The following is a 21,987-nucleotide window of genomic DNA, read 5'->3' as shown; positions in this document are numbered from 1 at the left end:
CTCTGCTCAAGCAGGGTCAGCCACAGAAGCCTGCTTGTGAATCATGTCCAGACAGGTTTTGAGCATCTCCAGGGATGGAGAAACCACCTCCTCCTTGGGAAGCCTGCACCAGTGCTTGATCACCCTCACCATACCCTCACCATTAAAAAAAACCCCAACCATAAACCAATGGTTTTTTTGTTGGGTATTATCTGTATTTCAGTTTGTGTCCATTGTCCTGTCAGCGGGCACTACTGAGAAGTCTGGCTCGCCCCTCTCCATTCCCTCCCATCAGATACATGCAGAATTCCTCCTGAGCCTGCTCTTCTTCAGGCTGAACAGCCCCAGCTCTCAGCCTCTGCTCATGTCATACACTTCATGCCCTTAATCATCTCCATGGCCCTGTACTGGACTCACAGTCCAGCCTGCCCCCTTCTCTCTTGTATTAGGTAGCTCAGATCCGGACCCAGCACTCCAGGTATGGCCCCACCAGCGCTGAGCAGAGGGGAATGATCACTACCCTCAACCTGCTAGCAATGCTCTTCCCTAAATTCAAATTACAGATTTCCATAGTATTTTCAAACTAAACTGAAAAGCAAGCACCTTTTTGTTTTCTCCATTTTTATTATGAACAAAGATTATGTAGAAGTTTTCTTTGTAGGAGATTTATTTTTCCTACCATTGCTTTATTCTTACTGCTTAATCTTTCTGAAGAATGCTGCTGATGCTTCTTGCCCTCAAATGCCACAGGAAGGATACTGCATCTTAAACCAATAAAGAATTTTAATTCAAAACCTCAGATCAGGTGAGAAGTCATACTGAGGCAGTTGCAACAAAAATAAGCTTTTAGACTTGTAGAACAACATTTAAACATGGCAAAGAGGTAGTTCTCTGTTGGCTAACAGCATTCAACATATATGTTATATATTACACAAACGACTTTTACAGAACCATTTCTCAGAAAAAAATTACAAATACATAACATGTTATATATATAATAAAATATAAACCACAAAAAATTAAAGCTATTCCCCTTCAATTCTTCCTTTTTCTATCACCAGCTATATTGGCTGTGATGTGAGAACAATGTTGACAGCATACTGATGGTTTTAGTTGTTGCTAGGTCATGCTTATAGTAAATCAAGGACTTTTCAGTTCCTTGGGCCCTGCCAGCGAGAGGGCTGGAGGGGCACAGGAAATTGGGAGGGGACACAGCCAGGACAGGTGACCTGAATTAGCCAAAGAGGCATTCCATACCATATGATGTCATGCTGCGTATATAAACTGGGGGAAGAAGAAAGAAGGGGGTGACATTTGGCATTATGGTGTTTGTCTTCCCGAGTAACCATTACGTGTGATGGAGCCCGGCTTCCCTGGGGATGGCTGGACACCTGCCTGCCCATGCGAAGTGGTGAATGAATTCCCTGTTTTGCTTTGCTTGCCTGCGTGGCTTTTGCTTTACCTATTAAATTGTTCTTATCTCAACACTCGAGTTTTACATTCCTTTCTGATTCTCCTCCCCATCCCTCTGGGTGAGGGGGAGTGAGCGAGTGGCTGCGTGGTGCTTGGTTGCCAGCCGGGGTTAAACCACAACAGTCATGGATCACTGTCAAGATGCTTAGCTCCAACAGAACACGAAAACTTCTTACCCTGCTGCAGAAGACAACTACTTATGTTTAATTAACATTCTACAGCCAACTACACCAAGTTTCTAAAGCGCAGGTTTGCAGTTCCTCACTAGCAGCTCACTTCAGCTAGGTAAGCTATTTTTACTGGTCACGCTTCTAAATGTCAGACCTCTAACATTCTGTCATGGCTTGAGTGTTTGAATTGGCTTACTATCTTTCAAAGTTTACTCAGGTGATCACATAAATGTGGAAGTAAACCAAAGTAGAAACTGTTGTCCAGAACAGAGGACAAATTATTAAAAAAGGCTTCTCCAGGTATAGCAGTATTTCAGAGACAGATATTTTAACAGAATTGACAGTAAAAACCACTACACCTAAGTCACAGCCCGTGACCCTTACTGTTACACCAGGAGTACTGTAGATGATCTTAATGAGAACAAAAACACTTTTAACAGAACAGTCAGCCACTAATAAGGCCGCCTTCTGACTTCAAAACTGTAGGTTCATATGCTTTTGTGGATTTATTTCTTGCAGAAGAGACATAGAACTCAACAACCAGCTTCTAAAAGCAGCGAGGCATCTGCACTGAACTCTTCTTCTCATCAGACACACCCCATGACAACAGCCTGACAGACACTATTAGCTAGAAGCTTTTGGTGTTCAGCCGGGTTTAAAGTTCATCTTGCTTGATTCACAGAACTAGCATCTCCTTTGCTGTACCAATTCCCAGGAAAAAAGCCTAAGATAAACCTATCATGACAAAAACCCAATAAAAACAAACATTGCCCCACCTCCCAATGCATTTCCCCCAGGACACAGTAGCTAGATAGATACTAGTGTAAGATGATCCATTCCCAAAGACCTATTAGAGCTGAAGAAACAAAAGAACATAAAGACTAATCTTTTACCAGACTAGGGAAGGGGAAAAATTTTGATTTTCCATTTTTCTGAAAACAGTGCCAGAGCATTGATACAACTTCACAGACCCGCTCATCATGTGTGAGCACCAGAAGCGGAAGGCACAGAGAGTTATGTTCTGCACAGGCAGTCCACAGCACATTTCTGCAGCTACACACATAACTTTAGGCCAACATTTTAGAACACTATTCACGATCTAGTTCTTCACTCTACAGTAGAAGCTTATAGACAGCCAGATTTTAAGACACACCCCAAAGCCCCCCCCAAGATATTCTTAATACTGCCTGCTTTGGAGTACTGACCATTATGCCCTCCACATCTAAGAGCTCTACAAGGTAAGACAAAGTAGTTCTTTTTTGGCCAAGTAACCAACACATTGACTTTTATTCTAAGGGTGAAAGTGCTTAAGTGGGTTTAGCAAGGCAGTTTGTTTTTTTACAGAACAAAGAACCACATACTAATTAATGAATGGAGCAGCAAGACTTACTGGTGTCCAGTGACTGCTGGAAAACTAATTTTCTTCCACCTTTGAAACACAGTTTTAATAGTTCACTTATTAGTCACCAGAGACAAGGTAATGAATAGCTAAAATATTTTATTGCACATGCTCTCCAGTAGCTGCTGCGGAAACACAATAGCAAAGAGGTTTTAAGTATAGTCAAAAAAAAGCCTAGAGAACCTGGGATTTTTGAAATGCATTAAAACAGTACAGGAAATCATGTAATTTGTTTTCCCGCACCTCCTTTTCTATTAGTTTGTATTATTAGACGGAATAGCTAGAGAGGCATACCATCGCATTTTTTACAAATAACTCTGCAAAACTAGAATAGTTTGTCCCCAGAACATCAGAGTCCCTCCTTTCAGAAGGATTTCATTGTAGCTAATAATTCAATATGAAGGAACAAGGTAAGTCAGAAAGCTGCGGAACTTCCTTCACTTCCTTTCCAGTAAAGTGTTCCTATAAGCTCTGCCAAGATAGGTTGCTTTGGAATTTCAACATGTTGAAGAAAAAACACCCGATCACACTCACTTGTAAATTAACTCCTGTTTTCATAGAAAGTGAGGCTCATGCAATCATGCTGGAAGCAAGAAAATAGGTCTCTCATATTGCCTTTTCACATTGTTTCTATTCATTGCAAATCGGTATCAGAAAGTTAATCAGATGGATTAACAACATTGTCTAACAAAACAGTCCTAAGAAAGAAAGAAACAGTTGGGAGTGCACAGCACTGGAACACAAATTAGACGTCATTTTTGAGAACACCTATGCTGCCAGTGATACAAAGACAGAAGTTCATCACTAGGGTACAACTGTGTTACACAAACTTCCTGCTTAAAACAGGATGCTGTGAAAAATGTCATATTCTGTCATAAATCAATCTGTGTTTTTTTCCCCTATGTGAGAGTTTGTACTAGCCTCAATCTGTATTTAAACTGACCGTTTAAACACCAGTCTTAGTTGTTAGACATGCAGTATGTTAGATACTTCCAGTTCAGTGCTGCATGAAGAAATTGTCTTTCATAGAAAAACTCAAATTTATTAAATCAGTTCTGTGTTGTTTTAAACACAGTTCAGTTAAAACAATCTGGCTGCTAACATTTGTTCCTTCTGTCTGGTTCCTCTCAATATTTACTCCAGCCACCTTTTTCCTTAATATTATCCAAAGGCGAACTGGCTTTCCTAAAATATCTATTCCATATGGCTCTATGGTTATAAAAATCTGGCTTTACACACTGAAGCTAAACAACCAAATTACTAGTATTAGGAAGCTTCATTGCTAAAGCACTGTTGGTCTTTGTAGTCATAAGATCAGGTAATATATATATATATATATAAAAAGTTAAGATTACCCGCCTATTCTTTATTCTTCTTCTCTTAAAACATTTTCAGAGAGTTAGTAAAATAGTCAATAAATTCTAACAGTGTCGTAAGCAAATGTAAGTTCCAATACACGCAAATAAAAATTTAGTAAGTTCAGAACAAAGGTAATGGGCGTGTGTATACACATATCTATACAAAATAGCCAAAGCTAAAGGCTATAAAGTTTCTTTTTGAATGATTACATCAGAATGAAGATGACACGAGGACTGTACTCAGAGCAGACTGCCAACTGACTTACTCAACATGCAGTAATAGGAAAAGTGTTAGCATTGAGAAGCAGCATGCAGAACCATCTTTTGACCCATGTAATATACTCCAAACATTACACCATTCTTGAATGGTTAATGCTTCTACATCTGTAATGGACAGCAACCATAACCCATGTTAGGATAGTTGAAAACCAACACCAGTAGTGACTGATTAATGAATTGTTAGAATGTGTTGTGTATTGACTGATTCCTTATCAGAACTTTCACACATCTTCCTCCACAATGTGCAGTACTGTTACGTATCAGAAACAGAATCATGTACTAATGAAATGACAGGACTGGTCCCATGTGCCAGTTTGTTACCTTTTCATTATAATAAAAGAGTCTTAAGAAAAAGGAAATACCCTCCAACTTGCAATATGATCTAAATAATCTTTCTATATAATTGGAAAAAAGACTGGAATGGCTTATGTGTGGATATTAGAGCAGCAAACCAGGATGCAACTCCAGTCATGCTTTTATACAGATTTTAATATTGTTAATTACATAATGATGAATAGTATTATTACTGTCAGCAGAACATCTAACACACCACACTATGCACTAATAGTACACACCACTAAGAAATTTGTATTTAGTAAACAAATTTAACTAATGTTACAAAGTAGCACAAGAAAAAACCTGTACATCATTGCCAAACTACTTGAAGGCCTTTAATCCTCCTTCCCAGCAAAGCAATTCTCTTTCAAGTGCAAAACAGTTTATGCAGACACATTTGAAAAAAATAGCCATTACCAGCAAAGAGGTCTTCTCTGTCATCATCTAGCATGATTTCTGCCTGCTTTGGACCATTGGAGTTTGTGCTAAGGTCTTCTGCAGGAAGACTTGCTGGTTCTGGAGATGAAGGACTTGACTGTTGAAAAAAAAAAAAAAGTGAAATAATTAGCAGAGAACCAGTTGCCAAGTATCAGTATATAAGAATTATTGCAACAAACATTCTTTCATAGCAGAGAGCAAAATGTACAGAAAGGAAACGCTGTCAGCTATTTCCACTTCCTACTCCTAGCATGGTAACAATGAACAAAAGATATGACCTAGTCAACAGCTCTTCTCATTTCTTTGTCAAAGAGAAAAAAAAAAGTCACCCATTTCCTCAGGTTTAATTAACATGAAACAAAAGCTGCTACAGAAATATCTACAGTAAGTTTATTAGGATTTCTAAAAGTAATCTGATTATTAAGTTCCTTTTGGAAAGGCCTGCCTTTAAATCCATGTTTGTACATAGAAAAAAAATATCAATAAAATACCCCTCCAAGTACTCTATAGCATTTTTTCAGAGATTAAAAGAGTGCGTCAACACCATCAAAATGATTCAAGGCTGCCTGTGGCCATAAGAAATACTGATAGCTTTGCAACAAGTTGAATTTGGGGATTATTGCCACAAAGGGTTTCATTGCACCGTATGCAGAAGCCAGGCTTGCCACAGATATTTAATTCAGTTGAAGACTAGAACTTGCCCTGTGAAAAAGCAAAACACTTGAAGATACTCAGGAAAATTAAAGCAGTACTGAAGCTAGGATACCAAACATAGTTTACTTGTAAATACGCACCTAACAATATCAGTGCTTCAATTAGAAAATCCTTGTTGAATAAGTATCAACTATACTTATTGCCATAGTATTAGAAAATCTGCAAGACTGACTTCTCACAACTTCATCCAAGATAGCTAGCTAAGGAGCTTTCAACAATAGCATATTTATTCATGAATGCATACACTTCAAAAGGAGTACCTGTGAATTGTCGCTACTTGCTTCCTAATTTTTGCATAGAGTTATCATAACTTAAGTTCAGAACCAGAATCCAAAATAAGATAGCAAACGTTTCAGGCTACACTTCAACAAATGCCACAGGCTACAAAAGATTAAAAAAACTCTGAAACATACTGAAATGCCATTGTATTTTCATAAATACAAATGTACCAGATGCAACAGTTCTAAGGCAGAGGCCTTCCTTACAGCTGACTCTCTAAGAACAGTGCCCATCCTGACATGGAGTATGGCACTGCTGCTTTACTTCAAGCAGCACAGAGCAAGACGCTGGCCATTGCATCTATCTAGACATCAGTCATGTCAAATTCTGGTACAGAGGAAGCAAGTAAGAAAAAGTAAAAATCCTGTCTGATAAATTCAGACACAGTACAAAAGAGTTTTGCAGAGGACATATGAAAACAATACTCTCTCGACCTGGAAAGGTGTTAGCTCGAGCTTGTCCCTGCTGAAGACAGAAGGAAGATGAAAGCAAATACAAGAATACCAAAAAATGTATATTGCTTTAAAACATATTATGGTTGCTAACAAGGAACTACTCAATTCAAATGATGGAAGAGGTTATATCCCCTTCCCTTTGCCAAAGGCTGCCACCCTCTGAAAAGCCCACATATAATGTGGAGAAACCAGTAAACAGAGCAAAGTGATGGGCGACAAAAGAAGCAGCCTCTCAAACTGCTCGGGTTTTGACCTACAGCCTGCAAAGAAAATTGAAGCAGAAACACTCAGGAACCGTAAGTAGATAGTAAAATTTTATAACCTGACAAGGAACCAATCCACTTATCACATGTACACTTCTCATCTCATACTAAACCAATGCCAAAATGGTCCCACAGCAAACAGAGTGCTCTGGGGTAATAAAAATGTATTTGTTCACTCTATGAAGCATGAACCTTAAGTTGTATCACAAGGCTTGCAACCAATTTAGACGAAATTAACTAGGAAATTTAAGAAAACCTCATCATTTGACATGCTTCATTACTCTACAAATGACAGTATAAATAGTATGTGTCACATTTAATAGTCAACAGTTTTAAGTGTTTTCAGAAGTAGCATATTGCGGAAGTAACAGTCTGTCTCTCCCGACAGTGCTGCATGAAGCTGGGACTTCAAGATCTTGTACTTCAGCTAGAAAAGCAAAGCACGGAAATGCTTGATTTCCCTGTGAGGTTCAAGCAGTTTAAAGTTTTATCAGCAAAAGCAATTCTTCACAAAACCATTACAGACACCCATTCCAAACCAGTTTTTCTGCTACTCTACTTGGAACAGCAACCCGCTCAGTTTCATAGATCTGGGGCTTAGGACATAGTGGGGCCCCACACTACCACAGATGCAGAAGGGTATATAGTTCATCAATTCACCTCCACGAACACCAGTTGTAATATAGCCAGGCACGTATGAAAAAGACATAGTGTAGAAACTCCTTAAAAATTATATATGGTCTGAACACAGCCATCAGTTTGTTTTTAAGAGTTCCGCAACAAACTTCAGTTTGTTACCTTTAGAAGTTCTCTTCAAAACAGACATAGTTTTCAGGGAACTATGAAAACCCAGAAAGCCACAGCACTGAATGTATCAGAAACTAGAGGCAGTAATTCCTGATAATCCAATTATTTTAAACAGTCAGTGGCTCAGAGTTTGCTACTCAGCTTCTCAAAAAATGCATCCATACACCCAGACAGCTATTAACATATTAAGCTATTCCAGTTACACCCTACTACAGGCACAAGCTATAAGACAGGACCCCAACTTTGCTCCCTTATCTCTATGAAGTACAGTTGAAATGGTGATTAAAATGGCTGTCAGAGGAGTTAGTATTAGCATAGTGAAAACCTGAGTATCATACAAGAAATGAAAGACAAGACTAACAAAAAAACCTCACAGGCCAGACACACACAAACAGCACAGCTGTTTAGAAATTTTAAGTTTACTTGAGGCTAATGATTCACAAAGTGTTCCAAACATGCCCATTTCCTGAAAGGTACATGCCTGTGAAATTTCCAAATCGCTCCTGAGCTGAAAGAAAGTCAGGTGAAGCATCCAACAACCAAGATGCCCAATGGCCAGGACATTCAGGTATGCAGGACAGTCAGGATCCTGCTTTTTTTCTAGAAAACAAGTTTCTGGCGAGAGGCCTATGTGCCCATGCCAATTTAAAATGGCAATAGCAAGCTCAATTTTTTCATTTTTTTGGTGCATTACATTTTTTGGCAATAATTAAGTATTTTATAGCTCTGACTTAAAAGAAACAAGAACAAGTTCTCAGATTTTCTGTTGGCTGAAATTATAGCCCTAGATGTTCGGTTATCCTCCCTTCTCTTAATAGTAGGGTCCCCTTCAAACCAGTTCAACTACTTGTCTGAAACCCTTCCTAGCCTCCTTCAGTCAGAACACAGTAGGCTGACAAAAGCTGACCATCATATTATTCTAGTTGTTCAAGTTAAGCCAGCTCATTGTCTGAAACAGGGTTACAGAAGCTCATGAAGAATCACAGAAGAATGAATCACAGCATGGGCAGAGAGAACAGACTCAATGGCAGGACAGTTAACATTTTCAGCAGGAAGTAAGAGGACACAAGCAACCATACTAGAATGAAAACCTACATGCTTCCATTACAGCCTGGATTTAACACCAAGGAACAAGACACATTTCCAGTAGAATTACACAAGAATTAACCTTGGAACTGCTTCTTCTGTAATGGTCACTGTTAATTCAATGGATATCATTAAAGACATCTGGACTTCTCCTACCTAATGTTTTGCCTTCTGTGCAAAAAACAAGTGCATATTGCTGATCTTTGACATAAACTGATAAACTGGCAATGGGATTATATACACACCCTGCTCTAAATGACAGTCCTTGACAGGTTACCACATCTACCACTTACTGATTGTTCTCAAATGCCTCTATATAATCTTCCATTACAAAATAAACTAGGAATATAAATACCCATTGAAATGAGTAGGTGGAGCCTAGCTACATGTTCATCTGACACCTGCTTTACAAAAGACAGGCAATACAGAGTGAGATGTTTAGAGGAAGTTAAGTAAGAAGTGGTGCAACAGTTAAACAAGGAAGATGGCAGAGAAAGACTAGGGCAAGGAGGAGGAAGGAGAAGGAAATTACAAAATGAGAGTAACGCTAAAAATACTATTTGTCAGAAAATCTAACATAGGCTTTTTTCATATGTGTTGCCAAAAATTACTTTCATACAGTTGTTTGCAGTCCCTCCTAACAGTGGCAGAGGACACAGCAGATTACCGATTTGTTGATTACAAACCTCTAACAGGAGGATGATTCTTTTCATAATGTACAGTTAACTTCCAAAACTTGTGCATATCATGGACACTTTCTGGAAAGTTCATGGAAAGTTACTAATACTGTAATGTTACCTAGGGCTCAGGAAGTCCTTGAGATACAAAAACCTGGAGGCTGGAAGAGCACCGAGGGTGACTATCAGCACTTACATATAATCACAAGTAATGTTCTTCACACAGAATCCACCACTGGGTATCACTGTAAATGGAATCTTGGCTCAGACCAATTGTCTGATTCAGACTGGCCATTCTCACTGATGAAAACAAATCTAGCAGCTAAAGGGAGACCACTCGGTGACCATGAATTTTGTGGAGGCAGTCCTCCAGACATTACAATATGGTTGGCACAATAAAAAACAAATAATCATTCTACTGCTCTTAGGCACTGTGGATATCTGACAAGGAAATGAGTACCCCACCAGCTCAGACAAGCTGCTGTTCAGCCTAGTGCCCAGAGTTCATAAGTGCCTGACATTTACTGAAAGTAATAGTTCTCATTCTGTGCCACTCAGCAAGTTTTCAAGTCTTAGAATGTGTTCCCACTGCTCCCCAGAAGTGCTAGGTATTACAGCTCAGTGTGATCTTTAATCTTTTATATTCTAGGATTAAGAGGATTTAATTCAAGACATTAACTTCTAGTACATGCACCAAGAAAGTTAAAACTCCAGCTTCTTTTTCTTCACATCAGAGAATTCAACTTGAAATAAGCAATATTCTCCATTTGATAACACAGATAAGCCACTGAAGTCAGTAAGCCTTCCTGTATTTGCCATTCATAACATACAGTGACTTTATATGTTGTCAGAAGAAACTTAGATGAGTTAGCATGTGTTTTCCAAATGGAGATTTTTGTTAGCATAGAAGCTATTTGAAAGATGCAGTAGAAATCTCACAGCTTCTCCAATGCACAACCACATCATAGGTTAGAAAGAAGGAGCATGCCTTTTGTGAGCTGCCATGAGAATGAAAGCAAGAAAAATAGGAGAGGGAGACACTGAAATTAATCACACAAAAAGCAAATGGACAGCTCCAAGATAAACCAGTTAGGAACCACTTCGAAGTACCACTGGCTTTGAACCTCACTGTTCCTTACCACGGTCTCTCCTCTGGTATCATCAAACAAATACATGATCAATGACAAAAAGCATGGCGCCATTCTGTTGCTACTGTAGAACTTCCACTGGCACTTAGAAACAGCTATTTCATGAATATTTACAGGATTAAAACAACACTCCAGACAGAAGTTTAATTAGGCCCGCACCATGAGATAATCACTCTTCTCTGGACTAAGGTGTCCTAAACACTTGAGTTAAATAATCTACATCCAAACTAGTGAGGAGTTCAAAGTCAATTTTCATGATCTCCTCCTCCCAAACTTGCAAGAAAAACACAAGATTAAGGCTCTTGGCTATATGCTGTAGCTGATCAGATGTCAAAAAAAGTTTCACTGACAAGGCTTTTCAAAGCTTCTCTTTAAGTAAAGAGGCTTCCCCTTTTTACTCAACTACTTTCTTCCAAATACTTTTTACAAAAACAAAGCAGCGCAAGGGAACTGTCAGCCAAACCACTCGATACAAAGTGCATTTCTTCGCTGGTTTTTGCAGTTAGAGGAGTTTTCAATAACTGTTTTGTATCATTAAGATAAGGACTTCTTACTGTAACGGTGGTTTAGACACTATATCTTATCTCTTGCAGCTTTAATTCTAGACTGTACCAGTAAAGACATTATTTGTTAAACTGCTGTCTTCATACACAGAACAAGACTCCAATAATACACCCAGAGATGCACAGAAGTCTATTGATACAATTCTTGTCAACTGCAAGTTCACATCATTTGCTATTCCTTCACAGCATTTTACCACAGATCTTTTTCTACCAAAGCACAGATTATGCATCTATTAAAAAAAAAAAGAAGCTACTTGAGAGAAGGCAAGTGACTTTAAAATACATTTAGGAGCCTCTTCGCATACTGGCCTTTTTCGTTAAAGACAGGCAACAGCCAGGGTAAAACAAAGAAACATGCATTGATCTTATTACTGTAAAGGTCAGGGACAGGAAACTCTTCAGGAAAAGAGGAACACGAACAATTTTCTTTTTAAATGGGCAACTGTGCACAGGAAGAACAAAGGTCTTCCAGATGATACTAGCAGAACACTTTAGAAGAAAAACGACCACAAAACTCAGCAAGAAAAGCTCCCACTATAATGAACACATAAGCCTTTTTCAGAAGGAGGACTATTTATGCATCCAGTTGTTCTAGGGCTTTTTTTCTGTATTACACTCCTGACACAAAAAGCGAGCACGGTTTAGAGATGTGTTCACCACAAATGTTCCTGTCTTCCAGACTCATTTGTCTGAACTACTGAACGACTGTGAACAAGGCTTCACAACGCCTGGCAGGCACGCCTGCTGCCTTCAGTGGCCCCGAACTGCCCCTCCGGCCAGGGGGCGCGGGGGCCAGGGGCCGCAGCCGGCCAGAGGCACCCAGCGCTGCGCCGCCTCCGGCGAAGAGTAAGTTTCTACGCGCTTTTGCAAACTGCAAGGGGGTGAAGCCTGGGAAAGAGGCCACACAAAGAAAGCGGGCTGTTATTAATCCACGCAAAGTCTAAGGCGGGGTGGGGGGGAGGACCAGCGAAAGAGGCGTTGCGTGCAGAGGAAAGGTGCAAATGTTTATTACTCTGGCAGCACAATAAGGGGTTAAGGCAAAGGAGAGCGGGGACCCGGCACAGCGGCACTTGGAGAAAGAGTCTTCGGTTTCCCTCGGCCGGAGAAGACCCGAAGGGAACCACGGAGCTCCCACTGGGCCGAGGTGACTCGCTCGCCGGTGGGGCAGCGCCGAGGGGCCACCGCGGCCGGCACAGCGGCAGGAGGCGGGGCCGCGGCTGGGGGCCGGGCCGGTGAAGGCCGGCGGCCGGGCGGGGGCCGGAGCCCCCAGGCAGGAGCGCGGCACCGGCGGTCTGGCGGGGAAGGGAGGGCCCGGCGGGCGCCGGCCCGGCTGCGGGGGCTCGGAGCCCGCGGTGCCGGGCGGTCTCTCACCTCCAGGGTGGACACAGTGCTGGTGAAGAGGTCCTCGCCGTCCTCCAGCTCCTCGAAGTCGGCGGGCCGCACCTCCCCCAGCGGCGGGGGCTCCCTCTCCGCCGCCATCTTCCCCTCCAGCCCGGCCGCCAGCCCCGGCCCCCCGCGCCCACGTGACGGCCGCCCCGCCCCCTCCCGCCACGTGATTGTAGCGGGCCGGCGGGTCGGGGCCGGGTGGGGGCGGTAGCTTCCCCCTTCCCGGGGGTCGCCGGGAGCTCGGGCCGAGGCAGCTGCCGTGAAATCGCTCCGTGAAGTCGGTGGCGGTCCGTGGAACCCCGCAAAGCCCGTGTCCCGCGAAGGCGGCGCCCACGCGTGTCTGCGTGCCAGGCGGCCTGCCCGGCGCGGGGAGCTGGCTGTGCCGGGGGCTTGCTTGCCTGCCCGCCCACCCCTGCCGGCCTGCCCGCCCCTGCATGCCCACCTGCCCCTGCCCGCCTGCTCCTGCTTGCCCGGCCTTGCCGCCCGCCCCTGCCTGCCTCCGGGGGGTGGTGTGCGTGCAGCGCTCGGGGGTGCGAGCCTGAGTCTCGGTGTGGGGCGTGTGCCGGGGGCGCAGCCCGGGAAACGCCCCGCTGGAGGGGACGCTCCTTTCCCGCCCCGCTCACACCCGCCGTTCCCGACTTTTCCCCGTGGCACGCCGTGTGCCACGCCGCGCTCCCCTGCGGGGACTCGGGACGGTGGGGCTGGGCCCGGCACCGTTGCCAGCGCCCGCCGTGTGCCTTGCCCCGCACCGCCGGGAGGAGCTTCCAGAAATGTAATTTTCCCATGTTACGTCAGTCGCTGAGTTGAGAACTGGTTTTTTTTGGGGGCCGGGACACCCCACTGACCAGGCGGCTGGAGGTGCGGCCCCTGCAGCGCTCCGCGGAGCGGCTCCTGGGCGGGGCATGCACAGCCGCTGCGGTAACGATTGTGCAAATAAAAAAGTATCTGCAGGCCCGTTCCCTAAGGTACTGTTTCCAAATTGCTTTTATTTCTTCTCTCCGTTTGTGAGTTATCTCACAAATCATAGCCATTATTCTGAAATTTTAAGTTGTAACACTCATGTTAAAAAAAAAAAAAAAAGAAAAAAAAAAAAAGGTGAAGTCAGGCTTCAGCAGTGTGTATATGGTAAGTATTACCTAGGGTACTTAACACTCGATTTGAGCTGTTATTGTTGTTTCTGCTCTGTTGAAAACAAATTTCAAAAAGTATCTTGATTTTCTGTATTGACAAAGTAGAGGTTTCACCTGCTTGGCGTGCTAATGCTGCGTGAGGACTTTGTTAATGTCTGCTGTGTTGAAAATTTCTAAACTGCATCCAATGTAGACAGCACTCTTCACAGAGGAAGAATGAGTCGGTTTCTACAGACTATGGGCTCTTTGGGGTGAGGGTGGCACCTCTGGTGTTTGCAGAGTGCCTGGAAAGAATATGGTCTTACGTACTGTTTTCCTTTGGCCCTCCCAATCACATAATGAGAAAGTTGTAAATATGTAAACAGAAATACATGTTATCTTGGAAACATGTAAGTGCCATGCATAATTTTATCTGTACCGCTCAAGCTGGAGATGTCAGCAATTGTGGAGAGCTCTCTCCTTGGAGATATGGACTGGTGAGTTAACAGAAAATGTCCCTCATCCCTGCCTATCTCTGAGGAAGTTTCATGCCTCTGTGCTTTGAGTGAGACGTGGTAAACCTCCTACTCAGCAGAGCTAAATTTGTGTTGAAAATTGGGAACTCAGATTTCCTATTGCAAATAAAAAAAAGTTATCAAACAGGACATTTATGAATGACAGTTGCAGTGAAGATGACAATATCTGTTCCTAGACATATAGAAGTAGGTGGAAAAGGAACACCCAACCTTTCCCATTTTCCTCAGGTCAGAACAAGTGATCCACTACTCTAGTACAAAGACATATTGTGAGACGGATGTAGCTACAATCTCACTGTTAATAGAAGCTGTAATAAGTTGCTTGTCATTTACCAGGTTGGATAGCGTTTTCAAGTTTCGTGGGAATAAGACATTTTCCAGCATTATCTGTTTCCCTTTTCTGTACAAAGCAAGAATAGTGGTGATACTGAGGTTGTTTGCAGTGACTATGAGATGAAATACACTCTATTCACATTTTTACTTTATCCCTAAACTCAGCCCATTTCTGTTCATTGTATCTCTAAATAAAATTCAGAGGTCTTTTTAAGATTTAAAAATGCAGAGTCAGCAACTTAAAAAAGAATCTATTCAAAATATGCAAACGCTTTCTATCCAGAAGTGCAGATCTCTGGCATCTACATTTTTGTGGGGGGCACTATCATTAAATCCTTGCCATCCTTCCAGTTTCTCATGGTATTCCTGTTCTGCTATGCTGTTCTTTAAGCTTTTCAAATAACTGGCATGTGCACGCTTTATCTAGAAGTTATGATTCAATCATCTCAGTAATAGAAAATGGTGTCCTTTGACATGTGTTAAGATATCTCACCATAACTTTATTTGCTGTGATTAGAAAGATTGTATGATGTGTATTAATTTTTTTAGATTTCTGGCAAGTGTACTAATCTAGCATAATACTTAGGTATTTAATAGTTTTCCACTAGACTGACTGGTTTTATGACTTCATCAAGATTCACACCCATGCCTTTAATGCTCATGTGGCTAGACTGTAAATCAGGTCTCTGAAATACCTTGAAGTAGTCATCTGTCACACCAATTGAGTATGCTGCTGAAGCAGAATAAAATGAAGAGCAAACAAGATGTCAGCTGTGTTTTGGGTTGGGTTGTTTGGGTTTTTTTTCCTTCATGTCACTCATAAAGAAAGGTATGTAAGGAGCATAGCTTCTCTGATTCAAAATAACATTGTATTTATAAGTTGTGTGTGTGTGGGTATGTTACTTACTTTTCCAATGCTGCTGAGATCTATGGCTGCAGAAATCTACTGCAGATATTTTTATGTTATAGGGATCAAGGAGTGATACATAGGAAACTACAGAACCTGGATTTTAAACTAATTGAGATATTAGTTTGAAAAACTGCATATTAGTAAATCTGGGTGGAAAAATAATCCAAAATAGAGAACCAATCATGGAAGTAAATTGGAAAACATTAATGCTGCAGAAAACTTAGTATGATTGCAAAAAGCCAATCACATATGAGATTGTGATGTGCTACTGCAAGAACTAAAACCTCAGTTTAAAGTCTAAGCCTCATCCCTGTCCGCCTGGGTATTAATATGTGTGTCATTCAGTAAATGTGTAATAGCTGTCAACTCTACCCCTGCTACTAAGTCAGAATGTAAGGGAGAGGAAGCTACCTAGTGTCTTAACGGAAACTGCAGCCACCCCTTGCTTTGCAGCCAATAAATCCACCTCTGTAATGCTACATGAGAAGGATATTAAGGTTGCAAAGTCAAGAACCTGAACAGTAGAAGCATCTAGGCAAAGTTCACACGTGAAACTTGTTTCAGCACTTTGTGTATATGCAATGTGCCTGCTTTAATTATCTGGTTACGTGCTAATGTTTCTTTAGGAGCCCTCTTCCCAAGGAGCATTGACTGCATGCTTACAGACACTGTTTTTCCTTATTGTTTGCTGACAGTTAGCTCTGTACTTCATATATTATCCACAGTTCTAACCCTACTCTGAAGACAAAAAGATCTGTCTCCTCAGGAGCTTTTCTCTGAGCCTTGTCACTACCAGATCTAAGCATTTCACAGGCACTGATGAATTTCATCTTTGGAGCATTCCTGTGAGAGTATGTTGCCCATTTCACAGGCAGTGAGCAGACACTGAAAAATTAAAACTCAGAAGTGTTTATTAATTTGGATGCCAAAGCTGAAACAGCTAGTATTTCTTTTTTTACTAGAATACCTAACATTTAAAGTTTCTTCACCTAGGCAGCAACCCTCAATATCACAGTACTAGCCCTACCCACACCCATTTTTAGGGGTGGACTTTTCTTTTTTTCCTTCTCTATTCTGTCCCTTCCTTTCCTTTTGTCAGCCCTTGTCAGGTCCCAAACTTTCTTGAATAGCCTTCAGAGAAGTAGAGAACCCTCCAAAAATAGTAATTTCTGGTTTTGGCTCACCAGCCAGCAATTCCTCCAAGTCAATGCATCTGCTGCGCAAAACTTTCACTGTACCTCTCCTGCTTATGCCCACGGTATCTATGGGCTCTGCAAGCCTTTGCAGTCCAGCCCTGCAGAGGGGATACAGAAATCAAAGGAGTCTTCTGCATAAACACTCTTTGGAGCTGTTATGCTATAAAACTCTTCTTTTTATTGTGCAGGAACAGGTTTCACTGAGGTGCATAATCTTGTCAATTTAAATGGCTTTAAAAGGAACAATACAACAGCATTAGGGCTCCGTGTCATTTCTCTAGTTCAGGCCACAGAGGTGCTGAAGCACTGGAATAGTTACAAGAAGTTATTAGGGTATGGGCAATATACCATTTATTACTTTGCTTGGATATACTTCTTTCCATCCATCCAAAACCGATTAAATTAGATGCAAAATAAAGATGACAAAGTTCTAAGCAGTGTGAATCAAGGTTTTGTAATCAAGTATGTCAGATTTTGGTAACTTCTTATGTGTGTCAGACTTCACTGACTCTGTCTTAGTATTGTACTAATAGCCACTGCAATATTGTGTCATTTTAACAACAGAAATAACAACAAAACTGAGAAACTCAAGCCTAAGAAGCAGCTGTTTTGGGAGAGTGATAGTTATACAAGCTCGAGTTCAGCCTCTGTGGTTTGGATCTGTAGGGAGCTGCAGGAGGTTATCTGGTCCATTTGGTGGAAAATGTTTGTCAAACTGTTCCTTAAACATCTCCAAAGATGAAGACCCCAAAACCTGTGCAGGCAAGCTGCTTTACTGCTTTGCTATCTAGCACCAGAAAAGAGCGAGTCCGGAGGAGGGCCAGAAAGGTGGTCATAGGGTCCTGCCAGTTACACAGCCTCCTGTGAAGTACGACTTTGTAGCAGCATGGTGCTATGGGGGCTCCTTCAGTTTGTGATCATATTCAGAACTGATACTAGGCTCACTATCTATCTGTGAAGTGGTTTAGTTAGACTTTGGAGCAAAATCTCACATTCCCTGCTGAATTTTGTCTCTCTTTTTACTGACACTTACACCAATCTGTTTTGGACATTTTGAATTCTCTTGCTATGCTACAAGTGTTTGGTATCACTTGCAAATATAATATGCATTCTCCCTCTTCCATCACTGATGAGACTATTAAATCATGTCAGGCCTACAGGAACCCACTGTCATCTTTCATTCAGTGCATCCTTCCATAAAAATGGTAATCACTGAAAAATAGTCTTGACTTTGTTTTCTAACCAGTTTTGTACCTACTTTATAATAGGTTAACATACAGGTTTCATTAGCTTCCTTATGAAAGTGTCATAAAAGACAAACGTTCAAGAAATACTGAGGGAATATTTCTTCACTAAGAGATACTGTAAAAAAAATGGCTGAGTGCAGTGAGGCAACAACCACCACCAGAGTGCTGAGAGTTAGAGTAGATGAATTTTGGAGATTTGATTTTTCATGTTTATAAAATATTAAAAAAGGAATAATGTGCTGTTGTGTAGTGCTTGCACTTGCACACAGCAGTAAAGACTCTGCAGTGAGTCAGTGCTGCTAAGAAAAATTACAAAGCACAAATATTTACAAAATCTGTGCATTTGACACATGTACCCACTCATGCAGTCAGCCTAATCAACATTGCACTTCAGGTCATGATGACTGTTCTTCTGTGAAACATATGCCATTTTTCCATCTGGGTATTTAATTGCATATTTTACAAAAAAATATTTTGTTCTATCATCTTTGTTTTGTTCTTTGCCAGTGTTTTCACTTACTAGAGAAAAATAATTTTTACTTACTAGAGAAAAATAATTTTTACATATGTGAAAGAAAGTAGTTCTTTCACCAGTTAGATACTTTGTACTCATTAGAGTAGTGACAGGTACTGCCCTCAATCAATTAACAGAATGGGAATTTCTGATCCCCAGTTCATCTAATGTGGCAATATACTAAAACATAAAGCTCCAGTAGCATTAGCTGAGTATGTTTACCCTGTTAGAATAGGAAGATGATGCAGAAGAACAGCAATTTTTTCCATCTTCATAAGCGCTAATGGCAGGTGAGAACTAAGCAAGAAACATTTGCTACTGCGACATGCATTTATCTGCTATTGGGATTGTCCGCCACTGCTTATGCTTTACAATACAGAATGCCTTACAGAAAAGCTTTTTTTTTTTTTTTCTTTTGGCACTACTAACCTTAAATCTAAACTGGGCTGTTGTTACTTGATGAGAGACATACAGCAACCTCTGACAAGCCTGATTTACTTTGGGCTTCAGTCATTCTCAGAGCTTATAAGGAGTTGTGTCCCAGTACAGAAGTCACACTGAAAACAAATGTAAGGATGTTGTTAGCAGGTGGTAGACCTGCAGCATCCCTTGACAATGTAGAAACCGTGTGTCTAAAAAGCCCCAGAATTGTTGGAGGTGTGACAATACTTGGAAGAAGCATCGTATGGGCTTGCCTGAAGCTAACCCTTCTTCAAGCATCTGCTTATGGCCATGGAGAGAAGCATAGTTTTAATCACATCAAAGAGAGTTAAGGGTTCCTAAATGCTGAGTAATTATTTGTTCAGCTACTGCCCACTGAAATCTTTGGGTCATGTAACTGCAAGCTGATGGTCTATGACTAAGTCAATTTTGTACATTTCTATAGGTACAAAGCTATCTTGATTTTCAGAGAAAGTAAGGAAATCATGTAAGATCCGCAGCTGGGTCCGCATAAGGTATGAAGATTTGCAGCATTTTATTAATCAATTTTACCTCATTTTATGAGGGATAAATTGTTACAAGATTTTGGACAACAAATCAATAAAGTCAACATCCATGTTTTACTATTCTGTAACTTGCTAGGACTTTCAGTTAGAGGTAGGAGCACTAGAAGCCATCACCCTGCTTAAAGATTCATATACAATCTTAGCTGCTGTCTAAGTAATATTCACAGCAATTATTTCTGTGCATATTCTTTGATTCCTTTTTTAGAGCTATCTTTTTATATTGATGTTTTGAGTTGTCTTCATTCTGTCATCCAAAACTGGAGGACACAAAGGTAGCTAGAAAAACGGTGATGAGGGGAAGGAGGCTGGGCCTTTGGCACAGCCTCAGAGATTAATAAGCGCACAGTCTCTGTTGGTGCCATCCCTGGGTGGCACATCAAGAGTTACCATTTGAAAATCCCTCCAGTCGGAGAAAAGGCTTCATGTAGCAATATTTCTTTAATGGATACCAAGTTTCTTAAACTGTGGACCATTTTATTTTCATTAGGTGAGCGACATGGTCAGAGGTGATCCTCTTATTCTGCAGCTAATTTCTGGTACTGCGTTAGTAACTGCTCAGAAATGCCTCCTAACTCTTACCATTACTGCTTCACAAGGGGAGAATTTAACATTACCATTAAGTTTTACCTGATTTCTCAGATAATATTTAATGTAGTGAGAACATTAATGTCAGAACCATAATGAAAACAGTTTCATAGCTAAAAAAGCAACAATCCGTTTCCAAGTGTCCATTTTTAGAAGAAAAAGAAAAATCACCTGCTGAAAGCACACACTTTGTTAAAAAAATCCCTGTAACCAGAGCTGCTTCTCAGTGTACATCTTTCAGCCAGCAGTACTATCTCCATCTAGTGTAGGACTTAGTAAGATGAGAGCTCAAAACAGTTTTGTGTTATGACTTGATAGGTGAAGCAAGTTTATATTGTTTTTCCCTTTCAGAGCTACAATTCTCAAGCTAACCTTAGTTCAGAAGATTTGAGGAGGGAGTAGGGGAGAACATGAATGAAGAGGAAGCCTTTTCCATGTGAGAATCTTGCAGAGAACCATGGCAAAAGCCTGAAGATAGAGAAGGTGGAAGTATGGAAGAAAATGGAAGTGACATGCAGGAAAAATCAGTGTAACCACCTCTCCAGTTCACCACCGTAAATATAAACCTTGGGAGCACTGTGTTGTTCTACTAAGCCTTGAGCCCGTGAGAAGGAGGCTTATGATCCTGCTTCCTGGGCACAAAGCAGAGGCTGTGATGCTGACATACAGCTGCCTACTCCCATGCTGTGGGATCCCAGTGATGGAGGCCTTGCTATATCCTAAGGTGGCTGAGAGGTTTTTTGTTACCATAGGAACAAAAGCAGGTTTTACTGATCACAGGATTTTTCTGAAAGAAGATCTGCATTGTTAAAACATTAAACTATAGTGCTGGCAGTCATCCATTCATAAAATGTACATAAAAGGCAAGGGCGACATTGCAACTAGTTCTTTGGGATAGATAAGGAACAACATTTGTTATTTATATTCCAGACACCAAAGACTATGTATTTGGTATGTTCTCATGACTTTGAAGCCACTGCTAGGGAGTTGCCAAGAGGGACTCCAAAGAACTTGTGGAGGGTCGGGTTTCTAGGTTCCAGCTGTTCCAGCGCTACAATTGTGCATCTGCAAAAGGAGGGAGGTGTTTGTCTGCTCTTACATAGATGTTCAGTGCCTTGAAATAGTTTGCCCCTCTCAGCTTCCTGTGTGTGGTTGATGTGAGGTAATTCACTCTGACTTTAAAGCAGAAAGTAAGAGAATGGAAATCTGCTTTCTGAGAGTACTGCTGGCATTTTAAGAACGTGCATATACAGTGCACAGCTCCAAAACCCTGCACTTCAGTTCTCCCTTATCATTTCCATATGCATTTTGGGTACAGTTTACCTCTCATAACTTCAGCTGGCTAAAAAGCAGGAATCTAGTCTAAGCTATTCAGCTCATTTTGTAGGCTACAGGAGACAGTGCAAGGAAACAATGATTTCTCTGGCATCCTACCTGTCTTTAATGCTAGGATGGATTGTCTGATGAGTGCCTATTGCCATTGCCTAGAGAGGGTGCTTATGCAAACACATAGACAGGTGCTACACTTCAGGACAACTGCGGTTAGGTGAGAAAATCTCATTCAGCAAAGCATATGCATATATTCTAAATTATAAACTCTCTAAGTTATTGAGGCTTAATCTTAAAAGGGGCTTGTTGGCTTATTATGGTATTTATCATCATAAAAATAATAAAGTGGCTGTAGAATTAACCTGACTCAATATACTATTAATAATACTCAATCCAAAATTAGTCTGAGAA

The 21,987-nt window shown here is 41.3% G+C and overlaps 1 protein-coding gene across 2 annotated transcripts in view; it reads right to left on the bottom strand.

Moving 5' to 3' along the window:
* SNX2 (sorting nexin 2) overlaps window positions 1-12,944 on the bottom strand; it is a 32,548-nt gene extending 19,604 nt beyond the window's left edge. For both annotated transcript variants that reach the window (XM_040579282.1, XM_040579283.1), the window contains exons 1-2: window positions 12,796-12,944; window positions 5,412-5,529 (exon numbers count right to left, since the gene is read on the bottom strand). In XM_040579282.1, coding sequence (XP_040435216.1) covers window positions 5,412-5,529; window positions 12,796-12,903 — 226 coding nt within the window. In that variant the 5' untranslated portion in view covers window positions 12,904-12,944. The remainder of the gene's footprint in view (window positions 1-5,411; window positions 5,530-12,795) is intronic.
* Window positions 12,945-21,987: the final 9,043 nt, after the last annotated feature.

The sequence above is a fragment of the Falco naumanni genome, chromosome Z (genome assembly GCF_017639655.2).
Source record: "Falco naumanni isolate bFalNau1 chromosome Z, bFalNau1.pat, whole genome shotgun sequence".
NCBI classification, from domain to species: domain Eukaryota; kingdom Metazoa; phylum Chordata; class Aves; order Falconiformes; family Falconidae; genus Falco; species Falco naumanni.
The sequence above is the reverse complement of the archived record's forward strand: the minus strand, read 5'-3'. Positions and strand labels throughout refer to the sequence as shown.